Source organism: Lottia gigantea (genome assembly GCF_000327385.1).
Source record: "Lottia gigantea unplaced genomic scaffold LOTGIsca_87, whole genome shotgun sequence".
NCBI lineage: Eukaryota > Metazoa > Mollusca > Gastropoda > Lottiidae > Lottia > Lottia gigantea.
In genome coordinates, this window is record NW_008710867.1 from 169,660 (window position 1) to 188,025 (window position 18,366).

At 33.6% G+C, this 18,366-nt stretch overlaps 1 protein-coding gene across 1 annotated transcript in view; it reads left to right on the forward strand.

Moving 5' to 3' along the window:
- Nucleotides 1-9,682: 9,682 nt before the first annotated feature.
- LOTGIDRAFT_133948 (hypothetical protein) overlaps nucleotides 9,683-18,366 on the forward strand; it is a gene marked incomplete at both ends in the record, with an annotated part of 54,415 nt that continues 45,731 nt past the window's right edge. Inside the window, 4 exons of the mRNA XM_009067853.1 lie at nucleotides 9,683-9,830; nucleotides 10,079-10,259; nucleotides 10,439-10,526; nucleotides 11,077-11,211. Coding sequence (XP_009066101.1) covers nucleotides 9,683-9,830; nucleotides 10,079-10,259; nucleotides 10,439-10,526; nucleotides 11,077-11,211 — 552 coding nt within the window. The remainder of the gene's footprint in view (nucleotides 9,831-10,078; nucleotides 10,260-10,438; nucleotides 10,527-11,076; nucleotides 11,212-18,366) is intronic.

An 18,366-nucleotide genomic window follows, 5' to 3' on the forward strand; every position in this document is an offset into this window, starting at 1 on the left:
TTTCTCTTTGATAATGGCTGTAAAAGGCTCCATCGTATTGCCAGTGAATTAGGTCTTTGATTATTCCTATGATAAGATTCTACCAGATCTTACTGCCGTCAGTCCATCAAACCTAGTCGATCAGAAAACATGACAGGCTTCATATTAATTACGTCTCCTTCTCCATCCAACCTCATTAAATTCTTTCTTCTTCGTTACATCAGGGAGACGTGTAGTCCAAAACATCTGTCTCTATTCCAGCCTCTGATAGATATTTTGATCGTTGTTGGCTGGTGTTGAGTCAGAAAAACTAGGCCCTGTTATATGGGGATTTTCCACACAGTCAAGGAGCCGAGTAGTCCAAAAATTCTGTCTCTATTCTAGCCGCTGATAGATATTTTGATCATTGTTGGCTTGTGTAGAGTCAGAAAAACTAGGATGTATTTTATGGGGATTTTCCACACAGTCTTGGATGATTCAGTGAGATAAACGATACCTTGCTAACCTAAGGTTCCAGGGTTAAATTCAGGCTTATGGTGAGATAATATCTTCAGATATTTTAAGCCTGTTTCCCCATGGAATAAGTGTCTAGTCGTTCGGACTGGCTGTATATATGTTAAAGATCCCTCAACAGTTGGAAATCGTAAAAGAGTAGGCTAATGCTGTTGTCCTGGCAAAATATCCCTCATTACTCACTGCATGACATTATTGGCCAATAGTGCAGAAAAGTAGGATGTAAAACTCCACTCATTTCATTTCATTTCATTTATTTTCTTCCATACATCAACCAGACTTGTGTCTATTGTCTGATAATTTCTGAATTCTTAGCGCCAGTTCCTACTGTTATTTTTACCATATTCTAGTGAATTCATGATGGCAAGTTCCACTGAATGACTTCTTCTCTTATTATTGATTCTGTAACCATTCCATTCACTGGAATTGTCTGAAAGATTTTCAGACTTTCATTCATTCATTCTCTTTTCATCTGGTTAAATTTTCTTCTTGTTAAATTTCAAATTTTCATCTAGTTAAATTTTCATTTGAGGGCTTCAACTTTATTTGGTTTGAAAACAAATGAAAAATTCATGAAATACCTGCACATGTCATGTTATACTTTCATTCATTCATTCAGATATCTCAACAGGAAAAGGAAAAGAAATGTTTTCCGTAATAAATTCTTTCAATTCATGAATTAATTAAATGAATAGAAATTCATTCATTCATTCATTCATTCATTCAACATCAATAAGGAATGTTTTAATTAGAAAATTTATTCGATTCATTAATTAATCAAAATGGTTTGAATCGAACTTTATTCATTTAATTTTCTGTATTCAATTTTTTAGTCATTTATTCATTCTTTTTTACATGCAATTAGTCATTTGCCTAGAGAGACTTGTCATACATCTCCCCCCGATCAATTTGTCAACTATTTGCAATCAATTAATTTAGATACATGGCGTGTGCAAGAGTTAATGAGGCATAATACATGAATTATTCACCATCCTCTCTCTTCCCTTGAGGATTTCAACTTTGGAAATGTGATCGATGATATTCGAATTTTATTATGATTAAAATTCAGCGTTATAACATAAAACTGATATCAAATGTAGCCCTATTTTAGGCATTTTCTTTTTTTATTTTCGTGCAAGCAAAATAGTAGGATCTCTATTTCATCAGCCCATAAAAACAGAACATTCGGATGTAAAACCCACCGTATTAACCCAAATAAAGACCAGAACATCAGAATATAAAACCCACTGCATTCACCAAAATAATGAACAGAACAGTCAAATGTAAAACCCACCGTATTAACCCAAATAAAGACCAGAACATCAGAATATAAAACCCACTGTATTCACCCAAATAAAGAACAAAAAAAATACAACATAAAACCCATTTTATTAACCCAAATAAATAACAGAACATCAGAATATAAAACCCACTGTATTAACCCAAATAATGAACAGAACAGTAAAATGTAAAACCCAAATAAAGAACAGAACAGACCGTATTAACCCAAATAGATTCATATTTACATAAAAGGACATTTCATATTCTCCATGTTTTAAAAACAGTGAAGCATGTAGTGATGATTTAGATTAGCTAATGTTGACATTTCATTTCGAGAAATCATTTGGCTGTTTGCTCTTTTTATCAATCTTCTATTTATTTTTCTGTAATGAATGGCTTGTGAAAGACTCTAAAAAACACTATTGATTTATGTACGTTAAAGGAACCATATACAGAATGAAATTGGACAAAATTTGTTTTTCTATTATGTCTTTTTTTTGTGTGAAAAAGATTACTAAAGTTATTAGATAATTCAAGTCAGGTTTTATGTCATCTCTGAAGTAGGTGAAAGTTAAGGCAGCTTAAGTTTAACCTGTCCCGTTCAGACAATTAAAAAAACCAAGCTCGAAGAATGGTTGATAATTGCGCCACCTCAACTTTAGTGGTTTAAACTCAGGCTTAAAGAAGGGTTAATTTAGTTAAACTGTCTTAACTTTAGTGGTTTGAACACAGGCTTAAAGAAGGGTTAATAGTTAAACTGTCTTAACTTTAGTGGTTTGAACACAGGCTTAAAGAAGGGTTAATTTAGTTAAACTGTCTTAACTTTAGTGGTTTGAACACAGGCTTAAAGAAGGGTTAATAGTTAAACTGTCTTAACTTTAGTGGTTTGAACACAGGCTTAAAGAAGGGTTAATTTAGTTAAACTGTCTTAACTTTAGTGGTTTGAACACAGGCTTAAAGAAGGGTTAATTTAGTTAAACTGTCTTAACTTTAGTGGTTTGAACACAGGCTTAAAGTACGGTTAATAGTTAAGGCCTTAACTTTACTGGCCTGAACGCAGGCTTATAGAACGATCGATAGTTAAGCTGCCTTAACTTAAGTGGTCTGAACACAGGCTTAAAGAATCTGAAGGTCTGAATGCACTATCAGTTTATAATGTTTAAACTAGTAATTATGTATTATATTCTAACAGTTCTACTGGGCAATATGCCAGAGTTATTATGAAAATTAGAAGATGATGTATAAGATAACTGAAGTAGTAATGAAATTAAATTGTTTTTCACTAGTTTATAATTGTTATATTATAACCGAAGAATTTTGTTTCTTTTGTTGTATTAGTGTTGGTGGGAGATGGGAAAGAGTTTAGGCGTTCTGATGGTATTAGAGAACGAGCCCCATTGGCTACAGCTGTACCACAAAGACACGTACACGTAGGAAAGACACCAAGCACAAATCTTTCTCCATAGAGTTTTGGTTGATGACTTCTCTTTGCTCACAAAAATTTGATAGTCTGATTAATGAAGCTATCCAGATAAAATTTGCTTCATTGCTCACTTCATGGCATTGCCTGCCTTTTTTTTTTCCGACTGCTGGCTTTTAGTTGAGACAAGCAATTTTATGACATATTGAGTTGGTTTGGTAGGCTGCTTTGGTGTATAACAAAACAAAAATGTTATGGACCTGTTTTTGGGATAAGCTTCTGACATTTTATGTCCACCAGTCAGACGATACTGGCTAGTTGGCTGTATTGGAGATAGCTGTAATATGTTTTAATACTAGTTAGTTGTTTTATTCACGGTGAAGTCTGGTAGATTAGCTCCATGTCAGTCCATAGTGAATTAAAATAAATTGTATTTTTACGTGAGTGCTTTAGATCTATTGCCGTTCTTTTACATCTCTGATGTCACATTTGATTTCTGCTGGCGTCCATTCCCTGTAGATCGTCTTGTTTTGAAAATACTGTGAAATTATCGAGTTTCAGGGGAATTGTTTCAAAGATTTCTTAGGCCAGCCAATCCATAAACTAAAATTCTTCTGATTTAAAACATGTTGTTTCTTTTGATTTAATAATGTTATTTCTTTTGATTTGAAACATGTTGTTTCTTTTGATTTAAAAACATGTTGTTTGTTTTGATTTAGTAATGCTATTTCTTTTGATTTGAAACATGTTGTTTCTTTTGATTTAAAAACATGTTGTTTCTTTTGATTTAAAACATGTCGTTTCTTTTGATTTAATAATGTTATTTCTTTTGATTTGAAACATGTTGTTTCTTTTGATTTAAAAACATGTTGTTTCTTTTGATTTAGTAATGTTATTTCTTTTGATTTGAAACATGTTGTTTCTTTTGATTTAAAAACATGTTGTTTCTTTTCATTTGAAACATGTTGTTTCTCTTGATTTCAAAACATATTGTTTCTTTTGATTTGAAAACATGTTGTTCCTTGTTGTTTCTCTTGATTTCAAAACATGTTTCTTTTGATTTCAAAACATGTTGTTTCTTTTGATTTAAAACATGTTGTTTCCTTTGATTTCAAAACATGTTTCTTTTGATTTCAAAACATGTTGTTTCTCTTGATTTCAAAACATTTTTCTTTTGATTTCAAAACATGTCGTTTCTTTTGATTTCAAAACATGTTGTTTCCTTTTGATGTTTCTAGTGTTATTTTCTGTTCTCTTTTTTATCTAACATTATTACTGTCTGCTATTTACTGCGAGTCTTTATTATTCACTGCGGGACTAGTTTTCTGCAATGAACCAATCAATAAGATAATTATTGATTAAATTCTAAAAATAGTTTAAAAAAACGCCAGCTAATGTTTTCCTCCCAATGGAGTCTTTAATTACCTCAATAAGCTGAAGATTCGATTGAGTTCAAGATTTCTCGTTTTTTTTGATGGATTCGTTCGTGGGCTAGAATCTATGATATTCACGTTCTTCGATAAATTGATCTGCTGGCGTAGACAACAACGATTGGCAAATTTGCACTTTTTGACATTGAGGAATTGTTTGGCGTCAAATCGATGATGAGGGGGGATGCATTTTTTACGTGCCAGTAATTCGTTTTCGTTGCCAGACAAAATTCAATTGAAATTTCAGAGCTTTAAAGAATTTTAAGATATTTTCCCGTCTTGAGATGGAATGGTTCAGGAGAATAGATTGACAAGCAACACTTCAGTTCTTTTTACTTAAAGGTTCCTTTTAACTTTTCTCGTTAAAATGAAGACTTAGAAACTGAACTTGTGGAATTTTTTGTGTTCTTTGTCATTTGTCTTGCTTGAAATACAGATTTTGATAAGTGACGAAACCTCATGGTTCATATAAATTTCTAACCAACGGTTTAACCAAAAATGCAAATTTTGTTATGCCACAATCATAGGGTGTTAATGGCTGTATATTCAACAATTTGGCACCCCTTGCTTTATATTGAACTCTTCCACACATGCATACTTTAAATCAATATGAAACTATATATGTATAATCAGAAGAGCTCATTTGTAAATTAAGGGGTGAATTTTGTTGTCAATTTATAACCTGCTTTGGTCACAATACACTTGAAGTTTTAAGAGCTAATTAAGGAACCATTCTTCATGTTTTATCCAATATAAAGAGGTTCAGTGTGCTCGGAACAAAAGAGAGAAATTCCTGGAAGCCAATACTTTCAGGAATATCTCACGTACCAGTACATTGAGAACCTAAATACAGAGAACTTGCCGTTAGCTTCAGAATTCTAGCATTGTTACTGATCAAGTAGTATTTAAGTAGATTATGTTTTACTATTTAAGCATGTATTTTCTTTATTCTAGAGTTTGTATATTATATCCTTAAGGATTTGGGAGGGTTGTAGCTCAGTTGGTTTAGAGATCTATTTTGTGATGTCATTTAAGCTTGTTACATGTTTATCATGTCGTTTTGAGGAAGGCTGTAGTCCAATTTGTTAAGAGTTTTATTTTGTGACATCATTTAATCATTATCTTCTTCATTATGTCCTGCAGTATGTATATTATTTTATTTCCTTGTATCTTTGCGGAAGGCTGTAGTCTAGTTTGTTAAGGGCGGTATTTGATGATGTCATTTAAACTTGTATCTTATTAAACATACTTGAATCATCAAGATCTCTTTTCTTTTCCTTCTGAAAACTTTGTGAACAAATTAGGGATTTTGCTGTAATTCTTTGTTACTTAAGTAAAAATCTTGTGTCTACACGCTACAACCTCCATTAATCCATCGCATAATACACTGATCACTACGGAAACCAACTCTGACAATTTATCTTGTCCTTTAATCAACAAAACACGCAGATTCGTGGGACACCATTTAAGTTTCGACCAATCATAAAACTGGAATTGATTGAGTGTGACAAACATTGATTTTTAACCAATGAAAACACTGGAAATAATTGAGTGTGACAGAATTTAATTTTCAACCAATGAGAAGGCAGGAAATAATTGTGTGTGACATGTCAAATGAATGGCGACGCGATTAGTCTGAGGGGGAAATTATTGTGACAGCTCTCTAGGGAGTATCCATTATTGAACATGCTAGCGAAGATGGAGTTTTAATTTGAAAATGATTTGTTTTAGCTCAGGTCTAATGGTTTTATTTTATTGACTGTAATCTGTTAACTCATCATTCATTGGTTAGCTATTTATATCCAGCCAATGAAAAAGTAGATTTTAATCTTGATTTGTTCTCTGTTTTGAATAATTTAGTCTTGCCACGTTGTTACGTGTGATTGCATCTTCATTGTATCTAAAGTGCCAAGTAAAATCTGTTTTAGTAATATTAAAAACAACAATAATTTTGTCATTTTTGTTAATTGATAAGGGACACAGTTGGATCTAAAACATTTCTTTTCATTATGTCTCCTCAAAGCCAATGAGTTAAAAATCTTAAGCTTATTTCTGTAGACTACAAATAGAGACCAAGAATTTAAAAATTACTCAAATACAAAGACGTCAAATTAGATACATAAGCTTACTAAATTTGGCCAACAGTCTCGGCGGCCATTTTGACTGATTGTTTAATAATGGTTGATGAATGATTATTAGGGGTGAAGGTCGCAACAGCAAATAATCACTTTCCACAAGGTCAAGTAGTTTTCAATCACTATGACAACTAGAGGTCAGATGTCATCGTATCGCCGTGACAACCATGATAAATCATATGAAGACTGATCTATCAATTTCGTATTTTTCAACTCAAATCAACTAAAAGTCTTTTTCTTAACATTTATCAAACTTTTTTCCCAAAATTCTTCTTTTATTCTGATCATTTCTGCTTTTGATTTAGTGGTAGAAAAAGAGTAATAACAGAAATGTATTTGGAAAAAAGTTAACTGAATTAAAGGGATTGTAAAGAGGTTTTCGAAACTTTTTATTTGTATCATTGATAGCATCAATTTACACAATTGCTATGTTCAACACAACCACTCACAAATGTCTGCTGTTAAGAAAAGTGAACTCTCCAATTACTGAAATTGTATGTAAATAACAAACATCAAAAATAATGTTTTTATAACATCAAAAATAATGTTTTTATAACATCAAAAATAATGTTTTTATAACATCAAAAATAATGTTTTATAACATCAAAAATAATGTTTTTATAACATCAAAAATAATGTTTTTATAACATCAAAAATAATGTTTTATAACATCAAAAATAATGTTTTATAACATCAAAAATAATGTTTTTATAACATCAAAAATAATGTTTTTATAACATCAAAAATAATGTTTCTATAATATGCTGTTTGTTGTTGATATATTTTTGCTGTTTTTTTTATATCATGCTTAATGGAATATTTTTTTCTACTTGCAGACACGATGGAAGAAAAGCATCAAAGGTAAATGAAACTTCATTCAGTATTAATGCCAAGTTCTTCAATATCCTCTGAAAGTCATATAATCTTCTGATGAAATTCATTCCTATTTACTTCTGACTGACTTAATGGTGGGACAACTGTTTAGGTTGAGATTCAGCTCTACAGAAGTGCCATAGTTGCAAGCTCTCCATAGAACATTTTGGAGGGTACTCTCCCAAAAATTGAGAAAAAATAAAACGGATTTTGGTGCATTCTGACATGTTTGAGGAAAAACTTGTAATATAGTGGCGGTACAAACCATTTCTCTGTACCCTTTTGGTGCCGTCACTTCTGTACCAATCTACAGGTGAATCCACTGGAATAACAATGACTTAAAGGGCATCAAACTTTGACTTCCCTACCTATCTTGAGCATTCATGCATACTGATGATTTGATGGTACTGGTAGTAAAAAAATAAAATAAAAAATCTCTCCTTTAATTCAATATCATATTCCTATGGTTAAAAACACGACTCTGTAAGTTTGTGTTATTGAACGCCCTGAAATGTGAAAACTAACAATTTGATACAGTGTGATGAAAAACAGGCCTGGATAATCATGACACAATTATAGGTGTGATTTATCGTGTCATTTGTCTCTTAACATAGCGTGTTATTGCATTTTATTGACGGTATTTAATTGACTAGAGCTTGTGAAATGCGTTTTTGGAAGCACGATCTTTATCAGGACATGATATTGGAAATGGGGTTGAACTTTACAAAATTGGGCTTAACATAAATGAGCAAAGAAGTGGATGGTTTTCTTTTTTGGAGATTGACTTTGATTTAGACGTATGTCTGTCCCAACTCCAATTGATTCCAATTTTCAAAATACAACTATTTCCACTATCCATCCGTCTAACTGTTCATCTATTCTCTAACTTTCCATTCAATCGAATGATCCATCTAACTATCCATGCATCCAATCCAAGAATCCATCCCACTTAACCATTTATCCAATCTAAACTATCCATCCCTCTATCCAACAATCTATCCATCCCTCTATCCAGCAATCTATCCATCCCTCTATCCAACAATCTATCCATCCTGTCTAACTGTCCATCCATCTAACTATCCAACCCTTCTGAATCTGTCTTTGAAAATTTTCAGAAGTCAATTCTGAAAACATCACTTATTTTCTATTTTCAAGGCTTCAGAATGATGGAATGTTATTGAATTATCTGATAAGATTTTTGTTATTATGTTAGCTATTATTTGATTGGTTGTTGATATGATAAGAAACCCCGTCTGATTGGTGGAATCTGATTAAAGGTTCATTCTGATTGGTTTAATTTGATAAAGTTTTTATCATTCTCTGCGGAATAACTCGTGTCAGATTTGATCAAATTTAGGTTATTTTGAATGTCGGCTTCTATTTCTTGCGTTGAATTTCATTTGTTTTTTATCGATTCCAATTTTCAAAATACATTTAAACTTTTTCCCTGGAGGCTCATTTTAAATAATTTGAGCTCTTAAAACAAACTGAAGGCTACTTATCTCTGAAATGTTTTTACTGGGCGATTTTAAACTCATTGAAAACAAAAAAAAAAATTCAAATCTAATTTGTTCCTGTGAAATTGTTTTTTTTTTCGAAAACTCAGTGGCACCATCCATCCAATCTATCTATCCAGTATAACTATCTATTCAATTTAAGGATGCAATCTGTCTATATATCCAACCTAAGGATCTAATCCATATATCCATCCCATAAAAGGATCCAATCCATCTTACTTTCTATCCTTTCTAACTATTCATCCCATCTAACTATCCATCCCACCTAAACTATCCATCCAATCCAAGGATCAAACCTATCCATCCATCCCATCAAATAATCCATCTTATTTAATGATCCAATCTATCTGTCCATCCCATCAAATGATCCAATCCATTCTAACAATCCACCCCACCTAAACTATCCATCAAATCTAAGGATCCAATTTATCTATTCATTCCATCAAATCTAAGGATCCATCTTATTTAAGGATCCAATTTATCTGTCCATCCATTCTAACTAAGGATCCGTCCAACCTGTTTATTTTTCAGACTTTTGCATTTGATCATTGTTTCTGGTCAATGCTGGAAGGTGACCCACGATTTCAGGGACAAGAAGCAGTATTTGAGGCCCTGGGGGTGGAGATTTTAGAAAGGGCATATGAAGGATATAATGGCTGCATTTTTGCTTATGGACAGACAGGTAAACACAAGTTTATTTTCTTTATGATTTTTCATTTGATGGAGACATTGAGAAATTCTCTGCAAAAAATCTTTGCCTAATTGCTGTCAATGCTTATCTGTCAAATTGTCCTTTCAGAGCACCTTGTACCACTCCATACCTAGGAATGTCAGCAAGGAGAGCCTCAAAGAGCACAACAGTTAAACATAGCTTCTCTGAGGTACAGATTCCTTCATAGTCTTATGTATTTTTCTGTAATTCTATTTCAGGATCTGGAAAATCGTACTCCATGATGGGTACCCACGAACAGAAAGGTATAATCCCTCGACTATGTGATACAATGTTTGAAAAAATTAAGACCAGCACTAAAGAAGACTTGGTGTATAAAGTTGAAGTCTCCTATATGGAAATTTATAACGAGAAAGTCCATGATTTACTTGATCTCAAAGGGTATGTAACTTTATTTGGATTTGTGGTCTAAAAGGAACAGAAGTATTTTGCTACCAGTATATATACTTATTTTGTCCAAAGCTGCTCCAAACTGCCATTTTCAACTGTCAAGGGACCTTTAATTTGCTCAGCTTATAACACAGCATTTTGTACTTATACCTTGACTATCTATTTTGTAGAAATAAACAGAATTTAAAAGTGCGCGAACACAGTATATTAGGTCCTTATGTTGATGGTTTATCAATGCTGGCTGTCTCTTCATTTGAGGTAAGGATTGATTTAACCAGGGGTTCAACCAGGGGCTGGTGAAGAATCAAAGATCAATGATCATTAAGTAAAATCACTGCACAGGAGCATGTTAAAGAATCTGCAGTCTGTATTCCTCCTTAAATCCTTTGCAAGAACCAATGAAATGCCGCTCTTTTTGTGATCCTTTGCATTTTACAGACACTTGTCATGGTCATGCAAATTTGGGACCATTATGGAAAGAAAACCCCTGTCCTTTATTCTCAAATCTATTTGCACCCATTTCTTCAGTTCTCATGTAGACAACACAATGTCTGGTTTTAAGTTAATTTTCTCTACTCTTCAAGTGGAAAAGCTATTAGAGGGAGATAACTCTAAATGGTTAAAATCTCCAAATGCACACAAAATCATGTTTACTTCAGAAATAGCAATTTCTTTAAGAAGAATCTGATTTTCTACATCTGCAAAGTCATGTATTTAATCTGTTTGGTGGAAAATATGAGCTTTTGGCGGGAATTTTACTAATTTTGGCGGGAATATGAGATTTTAATGTGGGTATCTTCTCTTTCAGGATATAAATAACCTTATGAACGAAGGAAATAAATCCAGAACTGTGGCTGCTACCAACATGAACAATGAGAGCAGTCGGTCACACGCTGTCTTCAACATAGTCCTTACACAGACCCTCACAGACCTGGCTTCTGGGGTGAGTTGTTAGAATTGTTAGGGAGGGGCTGGAACAAGGGGTAGGAGTTGGTGTGCCTTGGGAAGGGGGGGTTAAAGATGCTACATGAACAACAAAATGGGATGGACAGAATAAACACCATTGTCATAGAAAAAGTATATATCTTTTAAGCAATTGATATACATATTGCCTGATAATTTTACAATAGAAAGCTTGCAAGATGAGTATAAAAAGCTTTTGAAAAGATCGAACCATTTTCCAATGTTTTAATAATATTGAAAGACTGTACTAATAGATGAAATAAACTTTGGGAGATACACTTATATAAGTAATTCTTCAACGGTATATTAGAAGCACAAGTAATTGATAAATAAGACAGTTAATATGGATAGATATTTATTTAAGAAAATAGATATTCTAGAAGTATCTATCCATAATAATTATCTCATGTACTAAGTCAATAGGAGAGATCGGCCATGATGTCATACAGGTGGTTTGTGTATCACATGATGCACAACTTTAACAGTTTGTAAGAGTGGTTTGTCCTACCAATTGTCCTACTCAAGTCATACATGGGTTCTATTTTTAGCATATCGCGGCTAAGCTGATTTCTTCTCTATGTTTGTCAATTTGGGACTGGATAATTATAATTCTACGTCACTCACATAAAATGTCCCTAAATCAGTTTCAACTTCTGTTTCTGTCACAGTTTTTTCAAAGGCTAAATTCTGAAACTCGAACTCCGCATGAATTGATTTGGGGCGTCTCAATCTCGAAATTGAAGAATTATCCACAATTTCTATTTCTCCATAATGGTCGTCTGCTTTCCCTGCCATCATGGCTGCTTCCAGACTACCAATTGTATCCGTACTGACATTTGTTTCGATTTGGTAGTCGTCTTCCTTGAATTGCTCTTCATGGATTTCGGTTGTGGAGTTCGAACAAGTCACTGCATAAATTGTCTCTGAGTTATTGCCCCTTGTTTGCGCGATTTTTTCTTCAATTTCGATATGTTCAATGTCTGTTACTTGGACATGAACTGGGCTGTTTGTTCTGGAGTTCTTTCCCTTGACTTGTATTTTAGTAGTTCCGTCTGGATGAACATGTTGAAAATGGCTAATTGTAGCTGGCGATTTAGAGTTATGACCCTTGGTTTGAAAATGTCCATTTCCTTTGATTTTATTTTGATTATGGCTATCAAGTTCTTTATGCTTAAAATCGCTAATTGTTACTGGTAAATTGGAGTTATGTCCCTTGACATGGAAATTGTCTGCTGGGTATTGAGATCGTGTGTTTGAGATTGACGTGGGGATTTTACTCACTTTTACGAAATTAGCTGAAGATTCGTCGTCCTTTAATTCAATGTGTTTGAGATCTGAGACAACCACTTTGGTTGGAAGAACACCAGAGTTATCCCCCTTGTCACGTCTGCTGTGTAAATCATAATGAGATAACACATATTTTGCACTTGTTTCTGGTTCCTTGAATCTGGCGGAATTGAATGGCACAATGGATTTGATTGGTTCATTGTCTTTGTTAACTGCATTTTGATTGGTGGAATTGTCATTTATATCTATGTGTCTAAATTCGGTAACTATGGGTGTAGAATCGGATTGCCTATGATGTTGATTTATTCGAGAAATGTCCTCAATTTGGGTTTCCGAAGCAACAAGTGAGACGCGCTTCACTGGTCCTGAGTGATGGACTCTTTCCGAATCTTTATCACCACTGAAAAGATTTTCCATAGACTGCGATCTTTTTTCACCAGACATAGATAGTCTTTGTCCATTTTTCTTTGTGTTCGCTTTGATCAAAGATGGCGAACATTTTCCATGTTTCCTTTTGGCTTCATGTTTTGAATTGTCATTTTTGTGATGCAAGAAGCCAAATAAATGTGGCGAGGAATGCTTCCTTTCTGGAACACTTTTCAATTCTGGTGACTCATGCTCAGGATGTTTTTTAAGGATCGATTTATGTTTTGGTTCCTGAATTTCGGTTGTCATGGGTGATGTGATGATTTCATGGTCCAGAGACTGTTTCCGTGGTAACGAACTTGCTTCAGAAGATCGAGCTCTCGATGTTGTAGAAGTACCACTAATGTTGCTATCATCCAAACTTTGTCCCTTTCTATGGAAAAAGTTTCCCATCTTACTCTGAAAATTGGCGGCCATGTTTTTGTTTCGGTCCATTATTTCTTGATACGATTTTACTGCTCTACGATACGACACATAGACGAGAACGTTTAAGATCACTAGTAAAAGCAAAATGGCGCCCACAATGATGGAGGTTATGATTTGAGCAGACGTGACATCATGATTTAGGATATTCCATTTATTGTCGTCTGTTCTGTCCTCCATAATAATGATGTCACTTCCTGGTTAACATTTTACTACCTTTAATCACTCTCCAACTGGAATTAAAAAAAATTTAAAGTTAAGTTCTCTCCATATATCCAAAAAATATGTTTGTTAAAATCTTTAAGAACACAGACAATTTTCAAGTTGTGTTAACTTACATTTTTCACCTCCAAACCTCTCTTTTAATGATCCAACAACTATTGAATTTTATTCCTGTCCAAAAATCACCAACGAAATTCCAATTATATTCTAGCAAAACTTCAAAAATATGTTGTCAAAATCTCAATGTAAACCATTAACTATTTAGGGTGATAATGAAACTGGGTCTCGTAAACAGTTGAACTATTTAGGCGTAGTGTAATATTTACTCTAAAACACTCCTCTCTCTTAAAATTGATTCAAAAACCAAGGTTAATTTAAATTTTAAATCAGGGAGGTGCAGGCAGTCAACAAATATTACCATAACACTTATAGGCCTAGTCGAATTTTAAAATATTTCTTTTTAAAAACACCTGATGGTACTACTCTTTTGAGGAGTTCACTACTATGTAACTAACACTTTGGATGAGATTTTGATTAACGGAATTATCTTGCTTGTATGGAATTTATTCTACTTTTCACCACCTTCTTTTTGACTTATCAGATTTTCGAGTATCAGGGACACTGATAGCATCAATTAGCACCATTCCAAATTTCAATCAGACGTCTGTGGTTCCTGCAATTCCACTAAAACTAAGTGTTTTATGATTTCACTGGAAAACTAATAATATCTAAAGGAGATAACTACGTCATTAAATACTTCAAATATATATTTTTATTTTGGGACAACTGATGATGAATAACTGAATTTATTTGAATAATAATTTCTTTTGAAATATTGTTTGGTTTAGCTTTGTGTTGGCTGAATACAAATCCTTGTTTTCCTGTTACATAGAATACATTAAGATATGTACAGTTTTTTCAACATGTTCAAAACCTTTGTTTATATCTTACTTGATAAAATGTGCATAAACGTAAATCCATAAAACTGTACCAAAATTACCCATGTTTGTAAAAATGTTGGTATATGATTTACATAAATTTTGTATACATTACCTATACAAAATGTACATCTATATATCTCCATAAAACTGTACCAAAATTACTCATGTTTGTAAAAATATTGGTATATGATGTACATAAATTTTGTATACATTACCTATACAAAATGTACATCCATAATTCCATAAAACTGTACAAAAATTACCCATATTTGTTAAAAAATATTAGTACATGAGACAGTTGTACATTTGTGAAGGATTATAAAGATGTACATTTATCCAGCTTACCTAGACAAACAGTACATCCAAGTAACTCCATAAAACTGTACAAAAATTACCCATGTTTGTAAATTTTATACTTTATGAAGCATTTACAGTACTGTACATCCATAAAACTGTACAAAAATTACTCATATTTGTTAAAAAATATTAGTACATGAGACAGTTGACAGTTGTACATTTGTGAAGGATTATAGAGATGTACTTAAATATTGTGAAGAAAGTTGAATGTTGGTATTTACTTTACAAGTCCACGCCTGGAGTTGTCACGCGTTGACAGAAAGGTCATAATGTTACCATATTGACACCTGAATTTTCTTACTCTGTACTTAACACACTCTCAATATTTATTTTATATCAGGGATTGTTTTTATACCAGTCATGTCTGAATATAGGCCTTCAATGACCTAAAACATAAAGGTCTAGGATTTGATACCTGGCATAGTTTGAGATAATACTTTATTAGTTACAGGCTTTGCACTTTAAGATCTCTCAACAGTTGGAAATCAACAAAGAGTAGGCTAATGCTGCTGTCCTGGCTAAATTTTTCCTCATTGCAAACTGCATGGCATGTCAGTTTTTTCCCAAGGAATCTACTTTGTAAAAAAATAAAAAAACTTACTTTTCACCTATTTTATTAACTAATACTAGACATAAATTACAAAATTATTTACACATATTCTTAAATTGAAGAACCGGTCATCTTTTTATCTTAATCATACATGAATGGCAAACGAAACATTCAAAAATAACCCAGAAACAATAATTCATTAAAAAGATACATTTAGAAACAAAAAGAAATTCAGATTTTTTGGATTTTTTTTTAGCTGTCTTTGCTAAATTATGTCACACGACAACAAATTTGAAAAATGAGACACGAAATTATTGCCAAAAAAAAATGGCATGTTTATCTAAATCATCGTTGATAGGAAGTCACTCCATCATAATATTGACAATCTGTCAGATTGGAGAGGGAAATTTTTAAAAATGACTTTTTTTGGTAACAATGATATAAGTACAGATTGTCAAATTTTGAAAGCTGAATTTATTGTTTTGATCAACAAGTATATATAATATTTGATTTATATATATGTAAAGTCAAACACAGATATTACTGTACTTCCAGGTCCGATTAAAACCAAAATCTAACTGAGCAGGCCAATTTATTTTTGGGTAGAAACCATAAATAATTAAAAGAGAAGCTAAAAAAACATGTTGTTACTCAGAGTTTCATGCTATGCGATCTTCAGAGATATATCTGTACTTCCCGGTCCGATTAAAACCAAAATCTAACTGAGCAATCCAATTTATTTTTGATTAGAATAAATAGTAAAAGAAACTAGAAATATTGAAAGAACCTAAAAACATGTTGTTACTCAGAGTTTCATGCTATGCGATCTTCAGAGATGAGTTTGAACATCGGGGTCCAATTAAAACCTAAACGAGCAGTCCAATTTATTAGTAGGTAGAATAAATAGTAATAGAAACCTTGCAGACTAAAGTTACATTGTGTTGATAACTACTTAAACAACCTAAAATTAAAATGGACTGGTTGTCTTTGAAAGATCTTATTTGACCAACTCCATCGAGTATACGTGATATTTCATCTATAAAAATATCGATTTCAAAAAATATTTATCTTAATTTTTAATCTAATATATTATTTAAAATCTATTAAAATAATTAAATTTTTGGGGTCTCAAATATGTTAGAAATATTAAGAATATAACCTGTTTTCCACAAAATTGTTCGAAAATACTAATAACAGGCCTTTGTCCTGTGAAGAAATGAACACAAAAACCACTTTGATACCATTGTCCCAAATAAAACACTACCATCTAATCTGGTCCTAAAGGCTGACACAAGAATAGACACGACTAGTCAAATTTCCATAACACATTAGGCTGAAGTTGTCCATCTGTAGGAAATTCCACATTGAAGAAAAGAATTAACTCAATTTTCTATATCTCTCCCTTTCCCTATTATGCCTAAAAATATTGTCTGGTTAAATTGTTCACTTATGTAACATTTGCACCGATCCTGTAAAATGGTGGGGAAATCCTTTTCCTCGTGATTTTCCTCGAGGTGGTAAGGCAGGAGCTATAGGTTCCTCTGGTGGATCGCTGTAAATTTCGTCATCTTTTCCTTCTCGTAAGGTCATCAATCGTGAGATTTCTAAACTATCAGAACGTTTGGAAGACGTTAACGACATAGGTTGAGTCGGGGTCTCTGATAGGCTGGTATTTCCAGTGTTGTTGTTGTATAAGTTGGATTCTTCGTTGCCGCTGATGGTGGCCACACGGGAATTTCTTCTAGGAGCTTGTCCACGAAGCGTCATCAGTTGATCATTCTCTGTCGGAGATTGATGGCCGTCGGAATCAAATGGAAGTGTTTCTTGTCCCAATTCACTAAACACCATGGAGTCCATAGCATCACGACTTCCGCGAGTTTCATTACGTTGAGAAAATGGCCGAGGAAAAAATCTCTTTCGTTTCTGTTTGAGAAATTTTTTGTACTTGACTGCCAGACACAACAGTGGTCCTAGGATGACGATTATACCAAGAATTGTGCCCACAACTATTCCAGCCACTTCATTGGATGTAGGTCCTGTGTCTGCTGTTGCTACAACTTCTGGTGCATTACTGACGTCTGCTATGGTAGTGGTCTCTACGGTTTCTTGATTCAGGAACGCAGCTTGACCTCTTTGCTGCACAGATGGATTGACGTTTCGATTTGGATACTGTTGAGTTTGCTGGGGGTTTTGTGGTCGTGGCTGATTTCTTGGTTGTACTGGGGGTTTTTGATTGGTTACAGGAATATTTTGCCTATTTTGATTGGTTGGTCTTGAATTTTGAGTTGGTGGTCTTGCATACTGTGGGTTTTGATTAGTTCTTACAGGCTGTTGTTGTTGATTTACTGGTGGTTGACGATTAACAGGTGCTTGATTTCTGGTTGGCTGTTGAACTGGCTGTCGAACTGGTTGGCGGACTGGTTGTTGAACTGTTTGTCTGTTAGGATTACCATTATATTGAGGCTTTTGATTCTGATTTCTAATTGGCTGTTGATAATATTGATTTGTTTTTGGTGGTTGCTGACTTGGTATTGGCTGTTTGTAAAGCTGGTCCTGATTGGCTTGTTGATTAGGATGATGGTATGGATAAACTGGTGGCTTATTGGCTGGAATAGGGCTCATGTGGTTGTGATACGGTTTATTAGCTGGAGATGGTGTGCTCAATGGGTAGATGCCAATATCTTTTGAAAGATGTTTCTGTGGGTAGATACCAGGTTGTTGTTGGGGATAGTAGTGCATTCCGTTGTAAGGTGGTCCCTCATACCAATATGGTGAGTGAGTCAGTTGGGCAGGAGCTGGAGTGGTTGTAGTCATTGGGGGTGGTGTAAGGCCGTCTTCATACTCAATTTCCTCTGCTTCTGGTGGTATGCTGTAATTAGGTGGCAGTGCTGTCAAGTTGTGACCATGGCATAAGCATGGCGTGTCCCCG